Genomic DNA, 26648 nt, shown 5'->3' with positions numbered 1-26648 from the left:
AACGGGGCCACGTGGATGGAAGCAACAGTGTACAGCTGATGCCTCCCCAGCCATCAGGGCCACCTGACACCGGTAGCCAGAGCCATCACTCAGCCAACCCCTCGTGTCAGATGACATCACAACCACATGGGGAAGCTGTCACCTGTGGTACGACACTTGGGGAAATCAGTCCTGCCCCCTGTGCGACTCTCTGTGCTTCTGTACTCCACCCACAGAGCTGCTTACGAGAACAGGGGTCACTATATTTGCCTGGGATATTTAACGAGAAGGAAAAATGCCAGAAGGGAAGTGGATTGATGGTTTCTGTGAATTCATACAAGGGTAAGGCCTGTCGGTGAGAAAATGAAGGAAGAGAGAAATATTGTGGAAAGACCCCTAGACTTGGACCTGCCCCGGCCCCATCTCTAACCTGCAGGCCTACTCAGGGCCCAAAGCTTCTTACTGTAGCTCTATTGCTGTTGTTGTTGTTGTTAGTGGTGTATGTGTGTGTGTGAGGGGGCAACAGTGCATTAGGGTAAGTGCCTTGCCGAAGGCCCTAGAGAACTGTCTGCAGAGCCGAGTTGTGACCTTTCCATGACAGTCGGGCCTCTCTGACCCCACTGAGAGCCCCCGGTAGCTGACTGACTGGCACCTGGGACTCCCCAAGCCTTCCAAGAGCTGCACAAGCCAAGATCATTTCAGAGAGACCGACCCCGAGAAACAAGGGCCCACCCATGGCAATCTTCGAGTTGCCCACCATGCCCCGCTGGAACCTGCCATGACCCAACCCGGTGCCTTTCAGGACGGTCTTGCCTCAGATCATTTGTCTTGGCTCCGGGGTGCGATTTGGCTTCCCCTCCTTCCCATCAGTTTGCCAGGAACAACAGCCTGTCCAGGTCACTTCGGGTCTGGCCTGGAAAGCCCACGAGAGGCACCCACCAGAAAAGCAGGCCTTTTTGACACACAGCGCTGCCTGTGGCGGTCTGTGCTGGCTTGGTGATGGACACCCCCATGGCTGTCCCATGGTGGTCAGTGGACGGAGGAGGAGAGGAAGGGAGGCACTTCCGTCCCCATGACCCCCCACAGCACCTGGTCCAGTACTCGGGGCCGTCTCTCTCTTCCTGCACTGTCCACGTCCAGCTCCCTGAGACAGAGGTGGTCAAGGTCTGGAATAATCGAACGGCGTAAGACAAGGCGAAGGAGAGGAAGACTACGTGATGTGGCCGAGCCCTCAAGCACAAGGAACTTCAATCTTAGGCATATTCATTCACAGGCAGGTGACTGCTCTCAGTTTGCTGAAGGCCAATGCAGCATCCATTCAGCAAATACTCACCGACCACTTCCCATGGAACTGCAGGCACTGTGCCAGCCAGTGAAGACATGCGAGCGTCCGAGGCAGATCTGACTTTAACCTTCCAGGGCTTGTTGCAGGAGTGGGCTCCCTTCCTCATAAGCAATACACTGATACAGTCTAAAATTTCTGTGTGGGTACCTTGTTTGATTTTACACGTGCGCGCGTGTGCACACACACACACCGAGATTTATAATTTTGATGTATTTCTACTAGTCTACTATGCTGTGTCAAGTACCATGGGAGCCCAGAGGAAAGAATTGCTGCCTCTGCTTGGACAGAATCAAGGAAGGCTTCCAGAGGGAGGTGACCTGTTGGGCCTTAATAAGAAAGGCAACCTAAGCACAGAGTGTTGCACATGAAAATGACACCTCAAAGCATGAACACCCTGCTATGATTAAATATTTGTGCCCTCCCTCCCCCCCAAATCATCTGTTGAAGCCCTAACCACCCCCATAAGATGGTATCAGGAAGTGGGACCTCTGGGAGGTATTTGGGTTTGATGAGGTCACAATGAGACTAGTGTCCTTATAAGAAGAGAGGGACACGTTAGAGCCTCTTTTCTTGGCCATGTGAGGACCCGGTGGGCCAGAAAGGGGGCTCTCAGCAGAGCCGCACCATGGTGGCACTATGACCTTGGACTTCCAGCCTCCAAAACTGTGACAAGTGACGGTCAGTTGTTAAAGCCCCCCATCTGTGGTATTTTGCCAGGGCAGACCCAGCTGGTGAAAGGCACACCCTGACATATCTGCGAGCCGTAGGCACTTCAGCAAGGATGGGCTCTGCAACCTCCAAGGAACCTCAGCTTCTAGAGAGCCCCAGCAGATACCAGAGCACACCCTGCATCTGGTTGCAGGGGGACCTCCCTGGTGGGAGGACCCCCCCCCCTGCCACCCAACAGGACCACTGCTGCCATTAAAATGTCAACACTTAGGACCAACCTGTTCAAAACTCCGCTTTCTGTCCCACGCCAGGCTACTCATCAGGCTACATTTAAATGACAAGCCAGCTCTTACAATGCCTACTTCCTCTGCCCTCAGTCTTAAATCAACTCCATGACTCCCACGGGTAAAAGCACTCAAAATCACAGCATCACATCCTATATTGGCCACTAGATGGAGCCAGGTTTCGCACCAAAAAGACACCTGAGGTGAAGTTGATTTCCCCAAGTGCTTTGTAAATAGAATCATTGAGTTTCACAGCTGGTGGTGGCAAGTTATATAAGCCCAAGGTCCTGTGAGAGTAGGACTGCAGAACAGACCATTCACAAAATATTTATTAAACACCTATCTGTACTAGTCTCTGAGTTGAGGAAAATAATGGGCCCTTGTCTACTTTCCAGGAGTGCCAAGTTTGGAGTAGGAAAAACACACACACACGCAGAGTGCACATTTCTTGAACACCCCAAACTCTGCCGGGCACTTTTCAAGTCCTAGCTCTGATTCCCAAAGGTTGAGACCTTGTTCCAGTTCATTTGGCAGAGCCAGGACTAAATCCCAAATCCGTTTGCCTCTCACAGCCGCACTCTTCCCTCCACACCATCCAGCCCCTCAACCAGTTCCCCAAGCCAAGTGAAAGGCAGAGCAGGTTGGGTATCAACCAAAGTCACCGGAAACGCCTGAGACAGAGCTAACTCTGACTGGGCAAATCCAGGAGGGCAACCCAGAGGTGGTGTTTATTTTAGGGTTAGTCAGATGGACTTCATGGGGAAGAAATTCCAGGTAGAAAGTGGCATATCCTGATGGCACAGAGCTTGGCAGGAGACAGCCTTTCGTAATGAATGGCAGGTGGCCAGTGGGGAGCATGGGTGTGTGAGGAAGGATGCGGCCGGGGCTAAGGCAGAGAGGGCCACTGAGGGGAGGACCATAAAGAGCCCCCCACACGCAGTTTAAGACGTTGAGATCTGCTCCCACAGGCAATGGGAGGCCAATAGAGGCTCTCGGAAAAATTTCAGATGTGAAATTGAAATGGGCGATTTTTTCCGGGATGGAATGTATATTCATACTTTACAAGATTATACAACTCAGTGCCTCCTTTGAAAAGAAAAACAGTCATCTTTCTGAACATATGGATGCTAAGTCTGTCCACCTAATTTTATTCTGTACCACATGGTACTCAGAATTTTTAGATGAGTAGATGGACTGAATTCACAGATCAAACTTAGTAAGAGACATCTTCATCTGTTACTTAAAAATCGCCCCCACTGACTACAGCCAATTTACCAATCTAATAAAAGGAAGTGGTGAGGGCAGGCGACAACTTGTAAAGTACTTAGACACACCCCGCCCACACTCAGAGTTCATTTACACACGCATGCACACACACAGACCAAGGGCACCGGCATCAGGGTCTTACTAACACTGGCCCGACCTGCGGCGGCACCGAATGATACTCACAGATGTGCGTGTACGCTGTCCCCCCAGAGACAATGAACTCCAGGCTTCAAAAACCAGCCGCTACACCCAGAGGAGGCACGGTGTCATTTTGAAAACAAAGGTCACAGGTTTTCAGAAACCAGAATTTACTTCCATTCTGGGCTTTCTAAATGAACTTGCTGTAAACTTTTACAAGGACTCTCCTCAAAGAGCCTCCCTGTGGATTTATATACTACTCCTACATCAAGGCTGTCCCGCTCAGCCAACACACATCTGGATGAAAACTTTAATCATCTCATTGTGTCCAAGTGCCTGGATGTTTGCAGTTGATAAGATACCCAGACCCCGTCTGAGACTTTGTGTCTTTATCAGATACTTTGCATTCATCAGATACAACCTCAAAGAGAAGTGTAATTGGGGAAGGTTACGAACCACATTCAGTACCGTGCTTCAAGGCTTAGGGAGGTGGAATGACGTGCCTACTGTCACAGAGCTCACTCGTGGCAGAGCAGGGTTTAAGCTCCATCTGTCTGCTGTCTCAGGCTGTTTGCTTTCCACTACGCCAGTTGCCTCAGTGGTATGGACCTACTGAGCAGACTCTGAAGCAGAGACTAAATGACCAGCCCTGCAATATCCACAACCCTGTTGTGTTTATAAAAAGGAAAAGAAATGAGTGTAAAGGACATCAAACTGCTCTGGATTCAACATGTGCAAGCAAACTGACAACTCAGCCTCACAGCAAACACACGCAGGCACTGCCACAGAGTGAAGTCACGCTTAACTAGTGTTCTAGAATGTTACAAACAGAAGGCATGCAAGATGCCATCTGGGCTATCTCTCTTCTGTTGGAGGTAAATTTCTGCATCAAAAGGAGTGAAAGAAGAAAAACCAGGCCAGAGGTCTCTAGTTTCAATAATTGGGTGGTTTGCTTACCCGCCTGCGCTTTTATCTACATTTGCTCTGAGAGCTATCTCACTTGCTAAAAAATGTAAACTTCCCAGAGCAGGAACAGAAATGTAAACACTTATCCTTTTCAGCAGGGGAGGCTGCGGCTGGGACAGTGGAGGAAACAAGGACTGTCCTGCTGTAGTGTCACCGAGATTCAGTTTTGAGTGTTTCAATGTCTCCACCTTGTGGAAGCTGTCAATACTGCCTCAGAATCAACACTGACCGTCATCTACTGAGGATTAAAAGACAGATCTGGCAATAAAGTAAACTCTATTACAGGATACAAAAATCTCAAAACTACAGTGAGATTTGATAATGATAACCTTGAGGCCGCACTGGATACCTAAAGTCATCTAATTAATAGTAAAATGATTCAATTACATGCAACTTAATTTTAGGAATGGGTGTGTTATTGTTTTCATGTTTACAAAGAACTAGAAACCCAAAATAACGCTCTAAGTTAACTGGGTCACTTAATTTATCAGCCCATTCACTTTCCCAGTCATTCTGGAGGGCAGAAATGGGTTCTATTGTAAGGGCTTTGTGGCTCCTCTCTTCCAAGTTTTCACTATGGGATAGTTCTAAAAGTACGAGGTAGGAAGCCAAAGCACCTCTCTGTCTAAACTTTTAATTAAGTCAAAGAACACTTCTGGTCAGACAGACAGGACTACACAAAAGTAAAGTAAATCAATTTTGAAATAAACTCCAGCAGCTGTGCTATTTAATGCATCAATGAGATATCGGACAAGACGGTGGGGCACAGCGGTTAAGGAACAGGGCTCTGGAGCCCTGGCTCTGCCTCTTAACCACTGCAGGACCTTGGGCAAGTTATTCAATGTTCCTGAGCCTCAGTTTACTCCCCCATAAAATGGGGATTATGATACCACCTACCTCAAAGGACATCTGTGAGTGCAGCACAAGGATATCTATAGATATATATATCTATAGATATAGATATATATATATATCTATAGATATATATCCTTGGCTATAGGATTGGCTATAATTCAATTACAAAAATACAGATTCACCCACAGGTTCTTGATCACTGTTCATGGAAATGAGTGGCCTGAGGTTTTATTTTTCCCTTTAAGATTATTAATTTATTTTTAGAGGGAGAAAGGAGGAAGAGAGACAGGGAGAGAAATGCTGATGTGTGAGAGAAACATCGATCGGCTACATCTTGCACGCCCTCAGCTGGGGATGTGGCCAGCAACCTAGACATGTGCCATGCGCAGGAATCGAACCAGTGACCTTGTGGTTCACAGGCTGGTGCTCAATCCACTGGGCCACACTAGCCAGAATGTGGCCTAAATTTTATGCCTGATTTTTATTACCTGTAATTTTGACTGCTAGAATGCTAGAGCAAAAAAAAGATCTTGGAAAACTTCTGCAAAAACCAAGTTAACAGATGAAGTCTCAGGCAAGTGGAACAAATAAATGCACCTTCTGTTTACACAGTGACCTGGCGTGGAGCTAAAAACAAGAGAAGGGCCTCAGCATGGCTCACAGAGTATGGCATCAAAGGGGGGCTGGGCTTGTTCCCTCATCCACAGACTCACGTGTTCATTCATTCAGCAATATTCATAAGCTCCTATGCGTGCAATGCACTGGGGATTTGGCGGTGAACAAGCCAGACAAGGTGTTTGCTTCACGGAGCTTATTACTGCAAACAGGAGGGGACAGAGAGACCATAAAATATAAACAAATAATCAGGATCATTTCAAATAGTGGTAAGACTTCAAAGAGTAACACCGAGTGATGGAGAGGACAGGGTACAGAGCAAGACCACGTAAACTACTTCAAGTTGAACGATCAAGGTGGACCCTCCAAAGAGGTGCCAGTGGAGCAACAAGAAGGAACCAGCCACACAACGATCTGGGCCATAAAATCCAGGCAGAGAAAGAGACAGTGCAAAGGCCACGCGGAAGGAAAGAGCTCGGTGAGACTGCGGAACTGAAGGGACAGCTACCACAGGGGAAGCAAGGTGGGTGGGGGGAGGCGGAGAACCAGGAGACCTGACAGGCAGATCCCGTGGAACCAGGCAGGCCATGCTAAGGGGTCTGGATTCCACCCTAAGTGCAAAGTTTGGCTTAAGGAACTGACACAACACGGTTTGCTGTCAAGTGTCACTTCGGCGGCAAGAGAGGCCTTGCTAGAACTGCCCAGGGAATAACTGCCAATGCACCACAGTCTTGGACTCTGATGTGGAGAGCAGAAAGTCAAGCAGCAGTTTGATCTGCTCCAGAGAACCTAAATAAAGCCCTGGCAAAAACCAAACCAGCCAACCAACCAACAAACAAAAACAACCAAGGCGCCTAGCCTCCTCCGGCTCTGTGAAGGGAGAGAAACCCTGAGGACTCACCCGCTCGTGATGTCATCCGTGCGGATGTTCTTGCTCAGGACGTCCCCATCGCTCATGTAGCCGGGGGCGTCCATGCTGATGCCTTCCAAGTCCATCTCATCTCCGGCCTTGTCCGAGACGTCCACGTGGCAGACGCTGCTGCCTCGGGAGGCCAGCTGCCTCCTCAGAGGTGCAGAGTACACGTAGCGGCCCGACTCGGCGTTGATGAACCGGCTGGCGCTGGCTCGAGGCGGGTACCCGTTGCCCATAGAGGGGGCGTCCCCTGCTTGGAGGCGGGGGCTGGACTGGCCGAGTCTCCAGGAGAGAGGAGTGGGCCTGCCTGTCAAGCTGAGGATGCTGCGTCCGCTGATCTCCGTGGTGACGTTGGTGTCAAATGTAGTTTCTAATGTGCTAAAAAACATGAAAGCCGCCTTGGGTTAGACCCTAACGTGCCTAGGGTTCTTGGCAGTTTATATGTTAACTTTTTAAAATTATGAACGATTTCCCATATACAAAATACGGTCAAACAACAGGCATCAGTGTAACGCCCTCTGTTAAACCAAAGAGGACGATACACACCCACTTAACATTTTGGAAAGCCCATCAAAGACCTTTCCCACTAAAACACGGTACAGGGTCCCCACTGTCAACACTCTGATGGAATTACCTTAACTACGCTAATCTTTCTAATCCAGGAAGGGACACAGAAAGTGCTGAATGGGTGACAGTGAGCGTAAGGCAATTACGCTCATTCATACCCCCTGCCCGTTCGTCCGGGGGGCTGCATCACTGCTCCCCTTTGCAAAGGCAGGACGCACCTGTCCCCTGGGACGTTCCTAATATCCCATCTCATTTCCTCAGCCCCCTCCTGCCTGAGCAGGTGGGGAGGGCCTTGATTTTCTAAGTCTCCAAGGTCCTTTTCCCTACACCTTCGCTTCTCTCAGATTTTGTGCAAAATGACAACTAAGCTTTGGGGCAAAAGGCTAGAAAAGAGTGGTACCTGCCTAGGCTTGAGATCGAATCCCATGGGCCTGCACCTGCCAGGGGGCTGGGTTGGCTCCTGGCCAAGGGGAAGGTTCATTGGCAGGCAGGCCCCTGTCACTCTGGCCCCGACGAGGTCAAGGCCATCAGTTCACCTCCTCGGAGCCGCACTGGGGCCCCAGGCTGAGCAAAGAGAGCGAAGCTTTTCCTGCTGGAGAAACCATCGGAGCTGCCCCTCCTGTCATTGTCATCATCCGAGTCCAAGCCAAGAAAGGCACCAACTGCTGTAACCCACAGTTAGCCCGTTTCAAACCTAATTCCGGGGTCCCATATCTGGCTCCCTGCCATCAAACAGCTGAAGGTTTAGGGGGCCCCACACCACAGGCAAGTCCGCTCTCCTCTGGAAGAACCGAGCTATTTGGCACCTCAACTGTTTTTGTTTCCCTGCGATCCTGGAGGTGGCCTTACCTTCCTCCTATTGGGGACCCTTAAGTCTGGGCTCTGGTCCTTCTGTGAGATGGAACCCATGGTGCTTACCCCCGATCTGCCAAACATGCCAACAGGGGGGAAGCCCCGTGGTCTCCTGGCTTATTTGTTTATCAAAGAGACTGAAACCGGAGAAGTGAAGGAGGCTCTGGGAGATCAGCGCAGGTACCGAGGACTTGGCCTTGAGTACCACAGCCCAGCGCAGACCGTAAATCTCGATTCTGCCAAAATCACGAGGAAACGGCCTAGGATTGCATCCTTTTCAACTTCTTGCTCAGCAATGAAAACAACTTGATAAATGTTTCCAAGGTAATGCTAGACAACCAAGGTAATGCTAGATAAATGTTTCCAAGGTAATTTCGTACAACTAAGTCGTTGTTTAAACACGATGATACATTTTTATAAATATTTCCTTATGTGCTTTATAGACGTGCATGACTAACACCATTACAGAGTGCCGTGTATCAGAACCCGGGTAGGAATGCAAGCTATTCACTTTATCACATGGGTCAAATACAGTTCACCTGCTCATTTCAACAGCACGGTAGAGTTTTTGGAAAATGCGCAAAAGTGCAATTTAAACAGAGCTCACCTAAAATATCCTGTTGAATAGATTTAGCAACCTCCTGCTTTGGGGAGGAATCTGTCTATACTTTCTTGCTCCTCCTCCTTCTCTTCCACACACTATATGGCTTTCTTTGTCAATTCCCGCACGTTTAGTAATCAAGGTTACTTGTAACATTCTCAACCAAATCACTTTGCCAGCGGTGTGAACAAACACAAGAGAAGCTGTGTAAAAATCGGGTTACTAGCTAGTTCAGTGAAGTGATTCACACTTCAAGTACCTGTGTGTAACCTGAGTTCCCCGTAAGCTGGACATGGTCTCCTCCAAATTCTGCCGCAGGTCAGCGATGTTCTTCACCGTCCGCAGTCGCCGAGCCTCAGGGTCTTCCCCTGAGAAGACGAGGGTTAAGACTGTTTTAATTCTCAGACAGATGGTGAACTTCACGGGAGTAGTACCCATGTCTATGATTTAACCACGTTCCATGCTAGGAGCCTGGCTCACCATGGGTGCTTAAGAAGAATGTGAGAATGAATGAATGAATGAAAAAATGAATGAACAAATGAATGAATGAAAAAATGAATGAATGAACGAATGCATGCAGGCCCAAAGGAAACTGTTAAATCCAAGAAGACAAGTCTTTCTTCTCCCCCAGGTCCCTCCTGAAATGTGTGACGTCTAGCTGATGGAAGGAGCAAAGAACCTGGTCTGAGACATAAACACGCTGTCACGCTGACTCCAATAAAGGTACGCACAGGGCGGGTCTGGTTCCCAGGAACCACTTTCGGCCCGAGCAAAAGTGAGTGAGGCCGTTTGTTTTCTTATCCAGGGGTGACGCGTACTGCTGTCTCCTGGACTTAGGTTACAAAAGGAACTTGGAGTGGCTAAATGAGCTGCTCCTATTAACCACAAATATCTCTACAGAGAGAGGTTTGCCATTTCTTTATGACGTCACATCAAATTCTGGCTCCTCTCTTCACTGGCTGTGTGGTCGCAGAGAAGGCGCTGGTACTCTCCCCCCTTCAGAGGCCACCACCCGAAAGCAAGGACAGTAACAATCCTGACGACCTCCAGGGACAGCTGTGGGGACTAAATGGCAAAGGGGCTGGAGATGCCAAGCATGGTGACCACCACAAGCACTGAACTCATGCCCGCTAGTGCTGCAGAGCAGGGAGCCATCAAGGTGACTCAGGGCTTCACTTGGGAGACCAGGGACTTCCATCCTCTGGGCAAGATTCTCCACAAAAATGCGTGGCCCAGCAGAGGTCAAGCTGGCACAAGTGTCCAGGAGGAACAGGGGAGTAACTGTAGTAACAACGGCAGGAATCAAACTTCTTCCCCTCAGAGTAATTTCAGAGAACGCTGAGAAGACTCAGGGGCCACACTCAAGGATCTTTAAAAGCCTATGATCATTTCAAGTGTGAAGCAACATTTTGAAAGAAATCTCCATAGAAAACATAGTCCTCCTGGGCAGCAGCAAGTGGAGTCTACATGAGACACTAAGTAGAACTTCCAGCAATTGTCATTAGTAGGGCAACAGGCTCTAAGAAATGCCACAGACGGAACCTCCCTTCTGAGACAGATGGCGGCTTCCGTGGGCTGCTCTCAGCATGCCAGTGCCTGCAGGCCGGGGAATGGACTGAATGGTGACTGTGTGATTTCATGCAGGAAACCTGCTACAGCAAACGCTCTCCCCTTGCTAAATGCAAGTGTTTTCAATTTTCTGCCTCTTTTTTAACCAAGAGAAATTTGGAAGGCATTTATTTTTTTTTCCTTATCTGAAAAGTGGTCAAATGTGTACTTCCCACCCAATTCTTTAAAGTCCATACAGTAGGTATGTGTTTCTGAATGAAAGCAGCGTGGATGACTACCTTCTCCTAATGGCCTTGGAGGAAGGTAATTGCATCGATCTCCTGGGCCGCAGTTAAATAAATGGGCTGCCAGTTTGGCCACATTTTATATACGCGAGGCTGCCAACAAAGGTACTGATCTTTTGGACAGCTCTGGGCCCTGCCGTGAAAATTCATTATGAAGCTAATTACCTTCACTAATTAGCTTAATCATGCTACAAAGGGTGTAATGATTATTTTATTCATCCACATTCCTGTTCATGACGTGGTTGCCTGCGTCAACTCTCCTTTGGAATTCAAAGGTCTTTGAGTTGGAACGACATCTCTCCACCTTTATGGTCGGTGGCCCCCACCCGTATCTGCAGGTGTTTGAGAAATTGTTACTGTCCAACAGACAGTCAGTGGAGGCTGAAGAAAGGGCACTGACTTTGCACTCTGACAGGTGAAGGTCTGGTTCGTGGCACGGCTGTGGAGGAGCCTCCTGACCTTGGCCAAGTCACTCACCCTTCTGAAGGACATCTGTGAAACGGGGATAAAACCCTTCCATTTGAAGAGCGAGGAGGAGGGTCAGATAAGGAGGTCCTGGCACAAACGGAGGGCTTGTCAAAGCCGGCTGTCCCAGTCCCCTCTTGGGGAGCGGTGATTCCTGCTGGGAAATGTTAGCTTCCCCCAGAGCGCTCTACACGCTGGAGGCCACGGGTGACACAAAAATGCACACGCGTAATCCACCCGCCTTCCACAGGCGACCACCACATCCTGAACTGTCAATTCTGCCTCCTTGGAAGACGGCCTGAGTGCATGACTTTCCCGCCATCTCTCAGCCTGAACAAAATAAAAATACAACCATGCTCTAGCAGAAATTGCAGGATCCTTTCAGCTCATATGTAGAGATTATAAAAATTAAGCTACTCTATGTCTACCTGTGGTTCTCGAATTTGCCAAGGGCAGCCCTCCCTCCAGCTATTGGCTCTGAGGGAGAGAACACTGTACCCTCTGAGTCCACAGGGCTGAGTTTAGAGGATGTCAGGGTGTTGTAAAAAGAACATGGAAGAAACCTGGGATCTTAGAATAAGGCGGCTTAAAGGACAAGCTGCTGCATGAAAAGGATCGAAGTTGTCTGTGAACTTCCGGAGGTTGGATTATATCCAGGGATTAAAAATGTAAGGGTAAAGAACTCTGTTCCCCATTAAAGCCACAACATATGAAAAGGCTGCCTAATGGAGGAATAATCTTTCTGTCACAAGAAACACCCAAGCAGAGACAGAAAGATGATTCATCGGTGAAGACAGAAGGGAGTCAAAGGCTGAATAGGAAACAAACAGGAGTGTGTGGTTCTTTCTAAGTCTACAACCCAAGATGCAGGTCTTAACAGTAGCACTGTGTAAACGACCAAGCACCATGGGAAAACCTAGCTATTTGTGTAAGCACAAGAAGAACTAAGCAACTGACCAAACAGCCCCGTAAATATACCCACCATTCATTGTCATTTCAGGGGAGCAGTTATGGATATGTTAAATTCGACCCCATGCCACTATATAGCGTCTCCATAAAATAATTCACCGCACAGTCACACATGTGAGTCCTGCTACTTGAATATAAAGACAAGTCACCCTGATTAAGAAATTTTCATCCGCAACCAACGCCATTTGGCTTAACACAGAAGCGTGTGGGTCAGGCACAACTGGCTGCACTAGCTGTTCCCCAAAGCAACTAACAGCACCTCTGGCTTTCTGAGCTCCTAGTTGGTGTCACAGTCCTGATGCAGAGGAGACATGAGGAGGAAAAGAGAAATGAGAGGAAGGTCACAGGCTGCAATCTGTCACTCTGAAACTTAAGGGTTACGTGGACCGTTCTCTGGCTGCTGCTTTTGCTTTTCGAATGTGACTTTTCCTGCGCCTTGGTGCCCGATGCGAATTCACGCCACTCCGCGGGACGCACACCTGATACGCACCGGGCCCCGAAGCCCCAGCCTCGCTCTTTTGATGTGTGCAGAGAAGAACACGGTCTGGAATGCGTGTGGAGACCTGAGCCGTCAGCTGAACACCACACCCTTCTCTTGGCCCTTTCCCTGGGTTACCCATGCTTTCATATGGAAGGAGCTACACGCCCTGGAGAAAAGTACTAAAATCAATGCCAAATGTGGAGCCCACAACTACTGTAAGACAGATCAGTTACCCACGGCTTGAAAACTCTGCTCCATCACAGCGCTCAGTTAGCAGAACCAGAGGAAATGGTTAACTCACTCAGATCCTCTTACATTAACACTAGAGCTAAAGGTGAGACGGGTGAGATCCGACCACTCGGGCTGCGGACCAATGCCGCAGCTGGGACATGGCTGTGAAAACGATGTGGCCAGGGACAGCGAGTCTAATACACGAATTTTAAACACGAACTCAATTTCTAACCCAACTCTGGAAGTGGAAAGGTAGGAGAAGAATAACACGGCCACTGCTAAATGTGCGGTTTACCACCCACTGCCCGCGTCGTGAGAGGCTGCGGACACGCAGGGCACGCGTGGAGAATGGGGAAGGCAGACGGGGAAGGCGCCAGCTCAGAAAGCACGCAGTAGGCACTCTAAGTCAGAGGCGACTTCTGTCCTGCAAGTGGAGAATGTGACGGGGTAGCATTCATAGGAACATATTTGTGGAATGAATGACATGACAGCCGTGGATTTTATAGTTTTACATAATGCCCCTTTAATCATCATGGTCGGGGCTATACTTAAATAATTTCATTAGTTTTTGGTTTTGGTAAAAGTTGCAGGCTGTAATCTTTCCAATTACTAGAGGATGCTAAGAACAATGTTCAGTTCATGCTTCTACACAGGAAAGAAAAAAGAGGCAACAGTGTGAGTTCCAACTCTTGTTGGAAAGCATCTTTATCTGAAGCGTAAACTAGGTGATTCAAAGCTAGGTGTCAGAGCAGGTCGGCACCCCTATGTGAATGAAATGAAACATGCCTTAAAAGATGATTTGCCGACAGGTAAGAGACTTCTTTACAATTTGGGGGAGGAGGGAATAGATTGTGTGTGAGAGAGCAGGAAAGAAAGGGAAGAAAATGGTAAGAAAAAGAAATATATTTGTTTAGCTCATCAGTCAATGCCACAGTAAACCGACTTCCGATCATGCTGGGTCCGTGCCCTTCCAGCAGGTGGTTAGACGGCACTGCCAACAGGCTCAGCGTTTCTGGGGCTGTGTACTCACCAGCCAGTTCTTCCAGCGCAGGCTGTCCGCTCTTGGCGTAGTGGCTGGGCTCCGTGCTCATGCCTGCTGAGCTGGACTCGGCGGTAACATTCCCTTCGGTGTCTGTCTGGGACCTTCACACACAAACCACAGCAGAGACACCTGTCATGCACGGTAACACACACATCTGGACCCCTGTGATCTTCCCATAGCACCCGCGTCACCTCCTTCAGCAAGGAGCTTTAGGATGGGGCAGACCAGCCGACTGACACTAAATAATTTCACTAGCACGCATGGAGCAACGTCCTGGACACACAGAGAGCCATCAAGCTGTGAAAGATGAAATGTTCAATGCCCAGTCAGAGGGGCTGCCATCTGTCACTGGGGACTGCTCCTCCGAATCCCCACCAGGGCGCTAAGTCTGATCAGCAAAATGCCGGGAGTACTGGGTAGACTGAATCATTTAGCTTATGCCAGGCAGTGACTTCTAAGTAACCAGCAACACTGGCAAGTCAAACATAAGGTGACTCCATCCACAGCCCCCATCCCCCCCACAGATCCTCTTGGCATGGCTTCTCTGAAGAGGTGACTGTAAAACCAGTCAAGACTTCATGCCAAGCAGGTGTGCTTGCCCTCCAGGTCTCTGATTCACAGCTCAGATCTCCTGACTTGAAAGGTCTCATTGATCATCATTTCAACACTTGACTGAAATGTGTACTTCCCCAAACCTTCTCCATGCCCTTATTTGTCAAGCAAATTGAGGCAACCGCTTCATGCACTGTGTTCTTGCCACAACCATCTCTGTTCATTTAGGCATGGCACGCAAATGCGTAACTACACTCGGATGCACGTCCCTGGGCATAACATTATTAATTCATTAGCGTCCTGAGCTAATTCAACCTGATTTCGCTCTCTGTGAAGAAAGTGTTTGCCAAGAATGAGAACTCTCTCAAATGTGGGGGATGTGCTGGTAACCTCAACTCATCCATCTATTCTTCCTCCCTCTGGCCCCAAGCCATCAGTTCCCATTTCTGGCCATCTCTGCCTTTAAAGGATTCCCATACTCCCAGGGGTCCTCTGCATCCCCTGGCCAGAGTCCAGGCTCTCACCATCTCTGCCCAACCCCGGGAGTGCTCTGTGAACAGGCACGTTGCCTCCAGCGGGGGGCTGTAAATGGCAGCCAGGTGTAGAAACCAGCCCAGGGATTTATTCTGATTGGTATGCATAATAATTTAAAGCTTTTGAATTAGTTTCAACATTTAAAAATAGGGAGATCACACAAGGAATCACCTGTAGCAACTTCTGGCTTCCCCAGTAAAAAATGCTTAGGCAGATCTGGAAAGACTGAGCTGGGCCCACCAGTGCCAAGTGGTGGCGGCGCCCCCTACAGGCATGGTCTTCCCTCTGCCTCAGTCCTGCTCTTCCCATCTATACTACCCCTTGGGGGCCCAATCAGGCACCTGAATTCATGACCTCTGTTCCAGACTGTTCCTAGGTCCGGTCCACTCCTCATACCAGTCTCCACTGATCTCTGTGTTACTGATGTGACCGCACCATCCTCAGATGAAAGGCCTCCAATGGTTTCCCATTTCCCACAGAAAAAGGTCTAGACTCCTGATGGTGACAGAAGATGCCCCATGCCACACAAGTCTCCCTTCATTTCCAGCCCCTTCTCCTGCCCTGGGCACAGAGCCCTGCCCTCGGCACCACCCACAGGTGGCTTCTCTCCATCCCCAGATTACACCCACGCCCTTAGCCATTTTGTCTGTGTAGTTACTGTGACTCCTGCCCACGGGCCGTGCCCCTCCTTCTCCCTTAGTTTGCTCCTAATCTGCCTTTAGGATGCGGTTCCCATGTCCTCTTGACCTGGAAGCCTTCCCGACTCTGCCAGCTGATCACTCCACCCACCCTCCTTAGTCTCCCGATGGCTGTGTGCAACAATGTGATGTAACTAAGAAATCTTTCCTCAGCTAGATTGAGAGCTCTGAAGGCAAAGACTCTTTTTTTTTAATATGCACACAGAAAAACACGATCCGCTTAAGCTCATATGTTGAACAGGAGTCAAGGTGTGTTGAATGGATAGATGAGGACATTTTAGGCCTAGAAGGATGCTGGGCAGAAGGAACTCCGTAACCTCACAGCCATGCACATCTGAGGACGTCCCCTCACCTCTGGACCACAGGACCCTCACCTTTACAGCGGGAATAGCAGGGACCTCTCCTGGCTGCTACAAAAATCACATGTGGCCCCGGCTGGTGTGGCTCAGTGGATTGAGCATGGGCCTGCGAACCAAAGGATCACTAGTTCGATTTCCAGTCAGGGCACATGCCTGGGTTGTAGGCCAGGTTCCCGGCAGCAGACGCACGAGAGGCAACCATACATTGATATTTCTCCCCCTCCCCTCTACAGATAAGTAAATAATAATAATAATAATAATAATAATAATAATAATGTCTTTAAGAAAATTTTAAAAATCATGTGGTATGACACAGAAACAGTGATAATGTTATTTCTAAATTGATAAGTATGATTCATTCTGAGTAAGTTTTAAAATGATTGATCTTCCTTGTATCCCTTGGTTAAATCACTAACATGAGAGGTTCTGGGGAGAGCAGGGCAGGTTATATATAGTGAGCCATGAACTTGAGAGAGCGTTTTAGAGCACAAAGAAGTCTACGCAATTTTAACAACTTCCGTAACCTAGTCCCGTCTCCTCACTTTAGAGATGGGGACAGTCAGGTTCAGAGTGACGCCATGGTTTGCAGAGCCAAGACGGTTGTGGTGGTTAAAACCACAGTCTCTCTCCTCACACAGCCTTCAGGTTAAACACTAGCTCTTCTGGCTGTGAGCTCTGTGACTTAGAGCAGGTTATTTAATTACTCCAAGCCTCAGCTTTGCTCAGCTATAGAATGGGGATTTCCAAAAGGTAGGCAGCTCAGGAAAATGTGGGAATAAGGAAACCAGCTAAGGCATGAAAAGCTCTCAGCAAGGCTTCCGTACACACTCAGTGCCAAGGCCACACAGGATGCTGCACCAAGGCCAGAGTCCAGGAGGCCCGACTCCTGGCTCAGTGTGCTCCCCGCTGGCGTCTCCCCTGGCTCACCTAGAGTGCAGAGGCACCTCGCACAGCAGCGGGACATCAGGCAGGGCAAGCTTCACCTGGGACTCCGCAGATACCCATGGCATTTCCTCCTTTTGCCTACTTGTCAGACACTTGCTCTTTATCACAGAGAGTTTTCCCTCTCATTAAAAAAAGCTTGACCTTTTTTTAAAAAGGTTAAATATTTTATAATCTTTGAAATAATTACAGACAAAAAAGGAGGTATGGGATTGATGGCAAAGACTGTATATATTTTAATTTTGAAAATGCCAATCAAGAATCTGTAAACAGCTGCTTGAATATGCATTACCTCAAGACTACGAATGTTACTGGAATGATAAACATTTCACGGGGAGCGATTCAGCTGCCTCCACGGTTCAGAGAACCATTGTATCCAAAGCTGTGCGTGTAGACGAGCGCCGAGTCGCTCGCTGAGCCTTGGCTCTCTCCGCGGGGCTGCTGGCTGGGCTGATGACGTGATTTAATAAGGAGATGACTGGCTCCCAGATTAAAAGTTCTGGCATGACCCTCCCTAAAGGGGAGGGTGAGTGGAGGAAAAGGGAAGAGGGACGAGGCAAAGCTTGACATTCCCTCCCTGGCTGGACCTGGCCGGCTTTCCTCTGACATCACCCCCGTCAGTCCTGCCATCAGCTGTTGGTGGGAATGGTGAGGATCTCTTACAACACAACTCAGGCAGGGAGAGAAGGCAGCGGGCACGAGTCCGACTGTGAACTATGGAAATACACGTGCGCACATGTGCATTTGATACACAAACGTGTATATCCACACCTTCAGGCGTCTGAGTGTGTGTGTACGGTTGGGGATGTGTATGTACTTAGGATAAAAGCTATAAAATGAGTGCCTGGAATGTGACATCCAATCATTCAACCCTTGGTCCCCCTTTGCTATGCAGACGTGTTAGTCGTCATTCAACTGTGCCGTGTAGTGAAAGACACTGCATGTCCAAAGCACAGGTCAAGCTGACGGCCGTGAGCAGAGCTCTGAAGCCTCCTTAGGATCAGCGCTGGGGGAGCTCCCATCTGCCAGGAGAGGACGCCTCCACGTGTATCGCGTGGCCCCTGGAGCCAGTGTCTGCATTCTGCAAAGGTGTGTGGTGTGCGCTGGGCAGCCAGGGAATCTCGCGAGGCCACGGCCCCACGGGCCAGAGGCACCGGGCCCCACACAGGCTCGCATGGACGTGCTCGTCAGAGACGAGAGAGACTGAGGGGCGGATGACAGACAGAAGGACAATCAGGTACAAACACCGGGGCTTGTCTCCGCAACACAACCAGGGTTCTTTTGTCCTCCCAGCCCCGGTCCCTCCTCACCACTCCCCTGCTCCCTCACCCTGTCCTCTCCTAACAGCCCAGCATACAGCAGGGACCGGAAACATGCTTCATGTGTGTGCTGTGGCAAGAGCCTGGGAGGGGCTGGAAGCTCAAGACAAACGCCTCTGTAAGGAGCCTCAGCTGTTCAGCGAGGCGGCGTCTGTGTTTCTCATGTTTTGAAGTACATTCAGGATGCAGGGGGACTGATGCTGGAGCCTGTCGGGTGCGACCATGCCACTGCTGCCTCTGAAGTGCCCCCAGGCCCCAAGGCCACCGGGTGAGGTCCTCACCCTGGGGCAGCTTAAGTTTCACTTCCTTTCTTTAGCCCTCTCCTGCTCCCCATCAACCCCCGCCATATTAATTGTTCCCTCCAGCACACTGAGTGTCCCTCATCTAGGGGCTTATTGCTGGTACCTGAGCTGTTGGCTTACATGTTCCTGGAGGGCAGTTCTGATTCCTGCCCTCGGTTACCCAGAAGCCACCAGAAAAGCTGTTGTCCAGTGGCCCAGAAAGCAGGTGGGGGGGCAGCTCCTACCTGTACAGAAAAGGCGCGACCGTGGCAGTGTTGGGGTGGCTGTATTGCTGCTGGGGCTGAGGTAGCTGAACACTGACGGTGTTGCTTCCTGTGGTCTGGGTGGTCCCGACGGACCCGCTGACAGTCTGGCTGCTGATGCTGTGGTTCAGGGTGGTCCCTCCTGGGCCTTTTCCTTCCGAGGATGCCAGGCTGGAGGAGGAACTGGAGTGTCTGCCGTCCAGCTGGGGCTTCTGCTGGGGGAGCCCCGAGCTCGGCTTCCCGCCCCGGCTCCGCTCGCCCTCCTTGGAAGGGGCAGGGGCACTTGGGGACTTCCCAGGCATGCTCTTCATTCCTGGTTTTGGTATTCCACTGAGGGAAGGGGCTGGGGCCTCCTTCTTGGCACTGCTGAGCTTGCCCCCTTTGGGGATGAAGCTGGCGATCTTGGAGGACTTTTTTGGCATCTCGGTCACCGCTGCCCCACTGGGGTCTTCTTTGGGGCCCTCTTTGAGGTCTGGCCTCTCTGTCACAGAGGCTCTCTTGGTGAGATCCTTGCTTTTCTCCTTTTCCCGCTGTTGTTTCTCCTTTTCCTTCTCGTTGCCTTTTGGGGAACTCTTCTTGGTGGTCAGGGCCCGGCTGAAAGTTCTCTGGGCGATGCCTTTGAGCGCGATCTTGGGGCTGCTGGAAGCGGGGCCCGCCATGGAGGGTGTGCGGCCGGTGGCCTCCATCTCTTCGCTCTCTTCAACGCTGGACAGGATCTCCAGCCGCTCACAGCTTGTGTCCCGAGACCCCGGACCCTCACCAGCCTTGGAACCCGCTTTGCTGTTGAAAAGTTTTAGTTTTTCCAGCATGGACTTCTGATTGTTGGGCGCTGGCTTCAAGGCGTCAGGGCTGGGCCTGGGGGCCTCGGACACGGGCTGCTTGACTGAGAGCATGGACGATGTGGCGCTGTGCTTCACACTGATGGGCTTGCTGCGCCAGGACTTGGTGGCCGTGCCCGGCTGGGGGATGGCCGAGGAGACGCTGCAGTTAGCAAGGGCGGAGCTGCTGCCACTCTCCGAAGAAGCAGGTGCATTTTCGCTCATTCCGGGGTGGGAGGAGGCTGGGCTTGCCAGTGGCTCTGCAGAGATGGGGGAGAGATGGACACCTGCATTACACCTGTGGGCCTGCACGAGGCCGGGGAGGGTCGGCCATGACTACCTAGCCAGCCACTCCCAACCCAAACACCTTACAGCTCTACCGCCTGCTTTGTACACCACCTGGAGTTAAATCTCACCTTCATTTCCTCCTGCTCTCCATCACACACAGCTCCCATTTTTGCGTATGCTGTGTAAAAGCAGGCTGACCTTAACATCAAATGCTCAGAAAGCACAGCTGAGCACTTACATTTATGGAAAAAGAAACAAACTAAAACCTGCACCACCTGTGGTGGTACAGGAAAGATTTGGGAAATAGCTACTGCTTTGAAATATTGATCCTGCAACACCATTTCCCAGTTATGGGAAACAATTGAACATTATCCAACTTAACAAAACAATGGTGCAGAGACATTAAAACAGATAGGCCAAAGAAAAAAATTGGGAAAAGAAGGGAGACCAAGTATAATCTTTACAGAAGAATTACCCACCGGAGCTGCTGAGTCCTATCAGAACAGATCAGTTTACTCCCATTTTGGCACTTTTAAAGGGTGACAAAGACGATTCAGAGTAGGCTTAAAGTAGAAAAGACTTTTTAGTGTAAACTGAACACAGCTTCGCTGTAGGCAAGACAACACACAGGTTATCTGAAAGTCAAGGCTTTCCCCTTGGCGCTCAGGGAGTATTTCTCCAGCCAGACTCTGTTCTCAGAAAAGCCTCAACGCACTTCCAAACTAGAGCTGGAATTACCCTGGGAAGGGCGGGCTCCAAAGTGGAGTTCTGCTCCCCACCGAGGCATCCCGTACACAGACACACGCGTGGCAGTGCCCCCGTCAGGAAGCACTGAGAACCCTGGAGCTCCGACTGCCGTGCTGGGGCGGCTGTCAGAGCCAGAGTGGCAGGGAAGGCAGGTCTCGGCTGAGCCCAGGGCCTGCGCACCCCCTTCGCCCGCACACTGTGGGGCATGGACAGGACGCAACACCTCCGCCCCCATTGCACATGTCCCCGTTTGCAAAGTCACCACCACACGACTTACCTAGCAGCAGCCACTTTCTCCTGAAACAACGCCCTGTAGAAAGTTCTCCTACCAGAGAAGCTGTCCTTCCAATTGTCACAAGTGTTTCTGGTTAAACTGCTCATGTTTCTAATTAACTTTTGTCATCCGTAGCTGCCCCGGTGCCCAGAAGCCTGTCGGGATTAACGGCTGCTTCTTCTGCTCTTTCTTTCCTCCTTCTTCTTTTTTTTTTTTTTTTTAATACCTATGTTCCGCTGCCTTCTAGCAACAGAGTAAACTACACAGAGCGGCTTTTTATGATTTAAAAGTCAACGGCCGCCAAAGCCGCGTGAAGGCAGCCCCTGTGTGGGACACGCGCACTGAGCGAGGGGGCGGGTGATGGGGGGGAGAGTTCTGGGCAGAGGAGCGGCTTCCCTTCACTCTCAGCTGCTCGGCGAAGCCGCAGCTCCAGGGTGATCCAAAGCAGACCTCCCAATGTTTGCAAAGACATACATCTTCCTGACTTGCTGGGGATTTGGGTTTGGGTGGGGGTGGTGATGGAGGGTGCTGCACAACCCTCCCTAACGACACTCACGGGCGTCACGGGATTTTTTCCTGGGGAGAGCTGGAGACTGGCTCGAAAACAGACTCACGGAACCCACCCACCCTGCCGGCCAGCCTGAGGTTCTCCACCTCAGGGGACTGACACTTCCAGAGGGCCCCCGGGGTATCAGGAGGCACAGTGCTGGGGGCGCAGCAGAGAGGGGACTACTGCCCAACTTTCTGAGGGAGGACACTGGGGCTCAGGGAGGGCTCATGGCAGACCCTAAATCGGGCAGCTAGAAATGACCATATCTGGGCTTTGAACCTAGGGCTCCTGACACGGTGCTCCTTTGGGATTGCATCACAGCTACTTCCTTTGATGAAGAGTACATTTGAACAACACCCACTGAAATGACTAGAGTGCTTTCCAGCACCGCTTTTCTATTGCTTAGGTCTGTTTATGACATCCAACATGAAGCCTGGAAAGGAGGCGGGCTATGCCACCGAGGCCAGCTCTCTGGAGGGAATCCAAGCGACCTTCCAACTCCGAGTTCCATTTCTCTTAGGACAACTGTCCTTCCCTTTACCTGGGCTCAGGTCTGGAGCACAGAATGAATGAATGAATGAATTTATGTCAACAGCCAGTCATTCAATGAGCAGCTAGTATGTGCCAGACACTGTCCTGGGCCCTTGGGATACAGCAATGACAAACAACGATCCCTCCCTGCCTGCAGTTTACATTCTAGCAGGGAGAACAACTGATAGTCGATGTCATTATCAATGCACACATTTATCATTCGTTAGAAAACAAGTGCTAAGGAAAATGGGGCCTCGGGGACATGTTGCAACAAAGTCTTTACAGGAACTATGACATCACATTCAGAGACACACACCTCTTTCCTAAAGAAGGTTTAGGCACATTCCCCCTTGGCCATACGCGCATGAATCACGGACTTCTTAGCTCCCACACATTCCTTGGAACCTTATAAAGCTTACTCGAAATGGTTTTGATGAGAAATGGCCCTCTGTAGCATTTCTGTGGATTTTTACCGTTAACATACACAACTGGAAATTAACCAACAACTGAAGAGCTAACGGCTGACCCACAGTTCACAGACGCCTGGTTTGCCTAAGTGAAATGTGCAGACCAACTGAAGGTGCTTGTCTCCTCCAGGAAAGTGCCATGTGGAAGACAAGGGCTCGTACAACGTAGACAGGACACTTACACTGTCACTTCTCAGCCCTGCCGAAACAGCGCCCAGAAACCCAGACTGGTCTTTCAAATGCCAGCTGCGTGCCTTCCCCCTTCATCACCTGCGCCCCTCAGGCTGAACGCACTGCCTGGTCTGCATCCGATGGAACTGCCCCCCACTCTGTGTTTTCCCAGGACACTGCCCACACCCCCGGAAGAGGATGTGGGAGTGCTGCCCACTTCCACCGGGCACTGGAAACACAGCTGCATGAAATACAGCCGCTGCCCTGTCGGAACGCACCGTCCAAAGGGGCTGCAACCTCAGAACGGAGCACAGAAACCGCGTAAGAGGGTGGGAAGGGCTGCACGGCCCGCCCGAGGACTGGGATCCACTCGTCCTTCCCGGAGCGTCCGGGAAACCTTCACGGGCAGGTCACCCTCGAGTTTGTCACATCGAGTCTCTGCTAGGGTTGGTTTGATATTCTGCTTGTCTGTGAGTTCCTCCAGGACAGACCCCACCCCCACTCCCCGATGCATCTTTGCACCCCAGAGCCTGCCAGAGCACAAAAAGGAGTCGGTACAGTGGACCCTTGAACAGCATGGGGGTTAGGGGTGCCAACCCCCCGTCCCACAGTGGAAATATCACATACAACTTTGACTCCCCCAAAACTTACCTACTAATAGCCTACTGCTGACTGGAAGCCTTACCACTAACACGAGTAGTCAGTTCACACAGATTGTGTATGTTATCTTTATTATATACTGTATCCTTACAATAAAATAAGCTAGAGAAAAGAAATGTGTCATTAGAAGTCATAAAGAAGAGAAAACACCTTTGTAGTATTTCTTGGGGAAATGTATGTACAGTGGACATGCACAGTTTGAACCTGTGTTGCTAAGGGTTGACTATAAGTGGTTTCTGAATTATTGGTTGGTAGTTTTGACATTTGCAAGTCACATTTAAGGCAATGGAGATGCAAGATTTGTGATTAGTCATTAGGGTTTTATTAAAACTTTCATCCTGAACTCAGGGGGAAAAACCCAGGATTGGGATTCAGAGCTTTGGAATTTCCACTTGGCATTTAGCTTGGACTCTGTTAATTATGAAATCGTGGGGACATTTCAAGGATACTCTTTACATCTGTAAATGGTAGCACCCAGAGATGGCTGTGAACTTGGGTTCTAGAACAGAAGTTCCCTCAGTAAGACTATAAGGCACCAGGGACCCTGAAAATCAGATCATCAATACTTAGTACTTACTGTCATGGCCAGAAATCCCTTTAACTGTGAAGGGGGCTCCAGGTCATGAGGTGTCTTGTCCAGGTTAACTTGACACAGTCTGCCATTCCTAAGAGTATCACACCAGTGACCTCGGATCTGGGCTGCAGTGGTGGCTTGGGGCCACTCCTCTTTCTTCGGAAAGCAGCCATTTTCAGGACCAGGGTTCCGAGGTTGCTAGCGTGAGCATTTTCTTACCAAGCCTCAGACATTGTCACCGACAAATGGTGTGACCCTAGATATGTCATTTTGCCCCTCTGCGCCTCAGGCGCCCCATTTGTAAGAAAGAGGATGAGCTATTATTTCTCTAGAGCCCTTTCAGCTCTATTTCTATTAAAATCTCAGTGAGTCTCCAAGAGGCCCTACGAGGCCGGGCCACAGCCAACCCCGTCCCACGGCACGCAGCCTGCACTCACTAAGTTCCATCCCGACCCTGTGCTGTAACACACGGGCGTTCCTTTATCTTCGGACCGTGCTCTCCACAGTCCCCTTCGGATGTTCCCAAATAAATGGGGAAAACTGCCTGGATCAAGGTATAGTCAACCTCAAATGCGTTGCTAGTCAATTCAGAAATGCTAGTATCTACAAAAATAAGCGCGAAGGGTGAGTTCTTTAACATTAAGAGCACTTTTCTCCCGGATAACTAAAAGCGTATTTCTTTTCTCATGAATAAGCATCTTTGTGAGAGCAAAGAATTCAAGGAAGAGAGAGAAGAGAAGCACCAAGGGAGAGTCTGGGCATCACTGTTTTCCCAGCAACGGCACGTGGGCCCCTGGAGTCGGTGAGATTACTGTAGACAGCACATGGACGAGCACTTCTATGCTTTAAGAGTTATAGATTTACTTTATTGCATCTTAGAAAGATCATTGGCCCACCTATAAATTTGCAGTTTTATGACTATGAAACATTGATTTAGGGAAAACATGAAACAAACAAAAACACAGGTAGTTCATGGATTTGTGAAAGACCGACGTCAGTTGGGGAAACATCATTCCATTAAATCAAGAAATACTTATGTTCTAATAAACCTATTTTCTTAAAAAATGTAATCAACCAAACATAAATCAAATCAGAAGGCCCAAATAAGGACTAGGTTCAAAACTAATCTAAAACAGTTACTTTTTAGAGCTTTATTTATACATACTTACTTAAGTGTGACATTTCACTGAGAATGGCCAGATATGGTAACATGACCAGGCCTTGTTTAGACAAAGATAATTTTTAAAATAATGGCTTTAACAAGTTTTTGACTATTAAACATACTAAGAATGACATTTTACATCACACCCAATAAATATCAAAATATCCATATGTCAAACTGAAAAATATCAAGACATAACCTTAGCCATGTACAAAAAATGGATACACGCTGATCACAGAGCCCCTGCACAGAGTCTCTGAGCCACCAAGGGATGGCGTCTGGCCGAGTGGACATCTCAGCTCTGACCGGCCAGCTTCCAAGGTTCAACCACCGCCAACTGACAAACCACAGCGAGGAGGGAAAGTCTCATTTGAAATATCGCAGACAGGATGCCTTTGAAGAAAAGGCTTTTATTTTATTATTTTTGTAAGGGATTCGGGAGAGCATTAATCCTCCTGTGGGGAGGGGAAGAGGTTGGTTTTTCTGGCAGCCAGCCTGAACCTTCCCTGACAGGAACCAAAATACTTTATAAATGAAAATACTGTCCATCGCAGACACATTAGCACTTCTTCCTCTCTCCCTCCTCCAGTGCCAACAGTGGCCCCAGGTCCCTTTGTCCCCAGCATGTTAGTTTGGATCCGAGTTAGGGGGACGTTGGTGGTCTGATCCCAGTGCCAGCAGGTCCCCAAGGGGCACATTCTAAGCCTGCTGATCCCAGCTCCTGTCACCCTCCTGTCACTGCAGACAGGCCCTGGGGAGGTTTCCCTGCCTGAATCTCCCCGGAATCTCCAGAAAAGGGCCTGATCATTGGGCCTGGGAAAATGTTTGCCATTTCCTATAATTTGTCAAGGTATCAATCTTGAGCATTCAAATATGTTAGGGTAATTGAAACCAGTTTTTTTTAAGTACTTAAGATTCCAAGCACACAGGCTGGAGACTGTTTTCAGAGTTGGTCAGGTCAACTCCTGTGCCATCCTGTGCGCCACCAGACCACAGAGGGCCACGTGACCCGCAGTCAATCCACTCAGTGGTTCTGCAGGACTCCTTGAGCCTGGCCGGAGAGGCTTTCTCAGCACTGTGGGGACCAACGTCTAATATTAAGGGCACGGGCTTCAACACCATTTCCTCTCCAACTCCTTCTTGGAGAGAACCCTTGGAGGTACAGGCAGCGAGGGAAGGCATGAGAGCCACCAAGGAAAGTGAGAGGGCAAGGAGCGAGAAGAAGCTGGACTCCAGACCCATACACTCTAAGAATCTTCTTGTGTCTACAACTTCATAGGCTGCTATAACAACCAAGTTAGAAGAAAGATAGTGATTTACACAAACAAATTATCTTGAATGTTGCTGTTAAGTCAATCCCTATCAAA

At 49.6% G+C, this 26648-nt stretch overlaps 1 protein-coding gene across 2 annotated transcripts in view; it reads right to left on the bottom strand.

The window, feature by feature from the left end:
* NAV2 (neuron navigator 2) overlaps positions 1-26648 on the bottom strand; it is a 362959-nt gene that overhangs the window by 135602 nt on the left and 200709 nt on the right. For both annotated transcript variants that reach the window (XM_053673061.1, XM_037150498.2), the window contains 4 exons: positions 19022-20117; positions 14080-14192; positions 9310-9418; positions 7019-7408 (listed from right to left, as the gene is read on the bottom strand). In XM_053673061.1, coding sequence (XP_053529036.1) covers positions 7019-7408; positions 9310-9418; positions 14080-14192; positions 19022-20117 — 1708 coding nt within the window. The remainder of the gene's footprint in view (positions 1-7018; positions 7409-9309; positions 9419-14079; positions 14193-19021; positions 20118-26648) is intronic.

Source organism: Artibeus jamaicensis, unplaced genomic scaffold (genome assembly GCF_021234435.1).
Source record: "Artibeus jamaicensis isolate MK-2021 breed Jamaican fruit bat unplaced genomic scaffold, CSHL_Jam_final contig_797, whole genome shotgun sequence".
NCBI classification, from domain to species: Eukaryota; Metazoa; Chordata; class Mammalia; order Chiroptera; family Phyllostomidae; genus Artibeus; species Artibeus jamaicensis.
The sequence above is the reverse complement of the archived record's forward strand: the minus strand, read 5'-3'. Positions and strand labels throughout refer to the sequence as shown.